The sequence below is a fragment of the Chrysochloris asiatica genome, unplaced genomic scaffold, assembly GCF_000296735.1.
Source record: "Chrysochloris asiatica unplaced genomic scaffold, ChrAsi1.0 scaffold00037, whole genome shotgun sequence".
Lineage (NCBI taxonomy): Eukaryota > Metazoa > Chordata > Mammalia > Afrosoricida > Chrysochloridae > Chrysochloris > Chrysochloris asiatica.
In genome coordinates this window covers 7455526-7459525 of record NW_006408555.1, presented here as the reverse complement: position 1 = coordinate 7459525, position 4000 = coordinate 7455526, and the positions used below count along the sequence as shown (strand labels likewise).

General features: G+C 47.8%; 1 protein-coding gene across 1 annotated transcript; it reads right to left on the bottom strand.

The window, feature by feature from the left end:
* Positions 1-477: 477 nt before the first annotated feature.
* SDR42E1 (short chain dehydrogenase/reductase family 42E, member 1) lies at positions 478-2996 on the bottom strand. The gene is given in 2 exon segments (XM_006860137.1): positions 478-1588; positions 2929-2996. Coding segments are annotated over 2 exon segments (1179 nt in total).
* Between the last annotated feature and the right edge of the window lie 1004 nt (positions 2997-4000).

The following is a 4000-nucleotide window of genomic DNA, read 5'->3' as shown; positions in this document are numbered from 1 at the left end:
AATCTTTACGGGAACAGAATGGCTCATCTTTCTTCCACAAAACAGCTGGTAGTTACGAACTGCCGACATTGGGGTTAGCAGCCTGATTCATAACCACTAAGCTTGCTAACCAGAGCTCCTTAGGACTCGTGTTAGGAGATGAAAAAAGATTTCATCCAAGAATCTATGCTTAAGCAGCGATGTTGTTGTTGTTGTTGTTGTTGTTGTGTGCTGTGGAGTCAGTTCTGACTCACAGAGACCCTGAACAGGGTTTCCAAGGTTGTAAATCTTTACGGGAGCAGAATGCCTCATTTTTCTCCCGCAGAGCAGCTGGTAGTTTCGAACGGCCGACCTTTAGGTTAGTAGCTCGATTCATAGCAGCAACAAGAAGAGTCAAAATGTGGCACCAGATACCATGTTACAAGACTTAAAACCCTGTTTGTTATTCTTGAAACCATCTTGGGAATTATGACCAACAACCTGCGTTGAGCTTGTCCTTCAGACAGACAGACCCACAGGTGAATGTACCCATACGAGAGAGGCTGTGACCACGAGGAAGACCACTAGCTCATCCCACATAAGACACTGCTCATTACGACTCTGGAGACGTCGGCCGTGACCATGGGCCTTAAACCACTCCACGACTTCCTGAAGGTCAAACTCCTGGGCCTCGTAGCCCAGCTCTCTCCGGGCCTTCTCCAGGCTGAAGTAATGTGTGACGCCCATCATGTAAACTTCAGTGCAGGTGAGGAAGGGCTGGAAGTTGTACAGACCCAGCACGGCGTGCACCATCTCTGTCAGGAAAGCCAGGCCGTACATGAGGGTCAGTGGCAGGCAGATGGAGGGGAATGTGTAGCCCAGGCCCTCAACCAAAGGCTGGCAGAACTCGAAGTTGTTCACGGGTCTGCCATCTGAGATGAAGTAGGGTTGGCCCGAGGCGACGTGGCCCTATTCCTCTCTCAGGGCCTTGGAAGCCAGGATGTGAGCCTGGACCAGGTTGTCCACATGGACAAATTCCACCAGGCTGCTGGGCTCGCCGTACACAAACCTGAACAGCCCCCTCTCCAGGTAGCTCACGATCCTGGGTAGATGCCGTTGTTCTCCGGGACCATAGATGCCAGTGGGTCTCAGGGCACAGGTCCTCAGGATGCCTCCGCTGCCTCCCAGGGCTGTACCGTTTGCCTCCAACACCTTCTTCTCAGCGATGGCTTTGGTCTGCGAGTAGTGGTCTGGGTGCAGGTGAAGAGGCAGGTACGCCAGAGACTCGTCTCCGTCTCGGATGACTTGCCCTGCAAACACCACGTTGAAAGTGCTGGTGTACACCACCCTGGGAACCCCTCTTCTCCGGTAGACCAGCAGGATGGTGTCCGTGCCCTCAACGTTGACTACTTCTATTAGGCTCTGGTCCAACTGCTCCCACCCTGATATGCCGTAAGAGGCGATGTGAAATACACAGCTGATGGCCGCACCCAGGAAGGCTTTCTCCACATCACCAAGGTGGCGGATGTCTCTGTGGACAAACCTGATTCCTTCCGGAATGGTCTCAGCCAGGCTGTGGATGTCAATCAGAATCACGTGGACTCCCTTCTGGTTCAAAGCGCAGCCAAGGCTGAAAGCTAGGTGAAATCTATGCTTCAACTCTGATACCAAGTCTTCTCTGCTGGTCCCCAGTTCCTCCCTGATACGCTCATTTTGTCAGTCTTATGAAATCTGTGCAGACAAAAGTGAATGTGCCATGGAGAGCCACAAGGACACAAATCTGTCTTGGAACAAGTACAACCAGGATGCTGAGAGCAGCCAGGATGACGAGACTTCATCTCCTGGACTTTGGACGCTTTATCAGGAGGGACAAGTCCCTGAAGAAGGGCATGCTATCGGTAAAGTGGTGGGTGAGTGAAAATGAAGAAGACCCTCAACGAGATGGAATGACACAGTGGCTTCCACAATGGGATCAAGTACAGCAATGCTGTGAGGATGGTGTGTTTCATTCTGCTCTGCATGGCGCTGCTATGAGTCAGGACTGCGACAACATGTAACTTGTAATTCAAATATTAAAAACATGGGACTGTTCCCATCTTCTTAAATTATAGCTATTGGTATTGTTGTTAAGTGCCATGCAGTTTCAATCCACAGAGACCCTGTACAGAGGGTTTCTAAGGAGCAGCTGGTGAGCCTGAACCACTGACCTTGCGTTTCAAACTGGCTTTGCAGTCTGGAGCATTAACCCACAGCACCACGTGCGTTTAATTTGGGGGGTTTGGTCTGTTTTTGTAGTTAAAGCCTCTCTAGGGTCGACTCCAACTCACAGCAACACTATTTAGGGTTTCGAGATGCCAATCTTCATGGCAGCACACAGCTTCCTCTTTCTCCCATGGAGCAGCTGGTGGGTTTGAACTGCTGACTTTGTGGTTAGCAGCTCAATGCCTAACCCAAAGTACCACCAGGACTCCCCTTCAAAGACAGGTTGAGATATTACTTGTTTTTCTCTGCTCCAGGAGCACATTGTTGTTGTTGTTGTTGTTACGTGCCGTCGAGTCGGTTCCGACCCATAGCGACCCTGTACAGGGTTTCCGAGGGTGTAAATCCTTACGGGAGTAGAAAGCCTCATCTTTCTCCCGCGAGCACATTACTGACGCTGAAATACGTACGCATAACAGAACTACGGAAGAACTTCTAGTATTGTAAATTGGTTTCAGTGATGTGAGTAATCACTCCCCAGCCTAACTTAATGGCTTTATAAGGAATTTTCCTCAGCACAGAAGATGTAGTTCTCAATATCGATGTCCAAGTGGTATGTGACCTGGTTTATTTCTGGCTTATCACTGCACAAACAAATGAACGTCTGGGTTGTGTTCATATCTGAGTTGAAAGCCATACGTCTCCCAACAACTCTCAGGTAAACAACAACACAACAAAACTCCATGGGAATATTTTTTTAGAGGCACTTACCGGAAACCAACATAGCCCCCTCCTCCTGTAACAAGGATGGTTTCCTTTGGAGACTTTTCGGAGTCCATTTGTGAAGGTCAAAAGCTAGAAGTGGATCTATGACAAAGAGATACAGAACACCATCACAGAGTTCTGATGCTGTAAGAGAAACACTGGACCAGAGAGTCGGTTTGAACCACAAGGTTGGCAGTTTGAACTCACCAGTCACTATTTGGAAACCCTATACAGGGTCAGAACTGATTCAATGGCACTTAACAACCACATACCTCACTAGGGTTGTTGCTCCCCTATATATCTACCAACTAACTACTTGGTTGGAAATTGGACCATGGGGTGAATTCCATTCCAGACCTGAAGTATGGTCGAGGACCCCAGTCTTAGGTTCCTCTAGTCTCTTTCTGACTAGTAAACCCCGTCTTTTTTTTTTTTATAATTTTGAGTTTTGTTCCATACTTTCTCCCACTCTGTCTGGGACAGTCTAATGTGAGTCCCTGCCTCTTTACTTTCTTGACACTCAAATGTCCTCACAGGGAATATATGACAATGTCAGATAAGCACTGGACTACTAACTGCAAGGTTGCTGGTTTAAACCTGTCAGCCACTCCTTGGAACCCCTACACAGTGTGTTATGAGTTGGAACTGACTTGATGGCACTTAACAACAACATCAATGGGAGGGCACTTAAGTCTGACCTGCCCACCTGACAAGGTCATTGTGAAGGTCCAGTAAGATGATGGAGCCAGGAATACTTTGGAAGACACTACATACTTAGCCAGTGTAAAGACTTATTGTTAATTATTGGGGAAAATGAGAGTCTTTCAGAAAAGAATCCAAATTTAGTAGAAAAAGGGATCTCCACCTTTACCTCAACTCCCAATCAATGACACAAGTCTAAAGCACATCACCAACATCTTTTGTGTAAAATAGGGCACCAAAGTATGACTTAATACTAACCTTAGACTTAAAAAAACAGGTGGGGATGTGGGTGGAGGGACTCTTCTATGTAGCAAACCACAATTCCCTTCTAGGAAGTCTTGCAAGTACCTTCAAGTTCAAGTGCTCAATGCTCAGC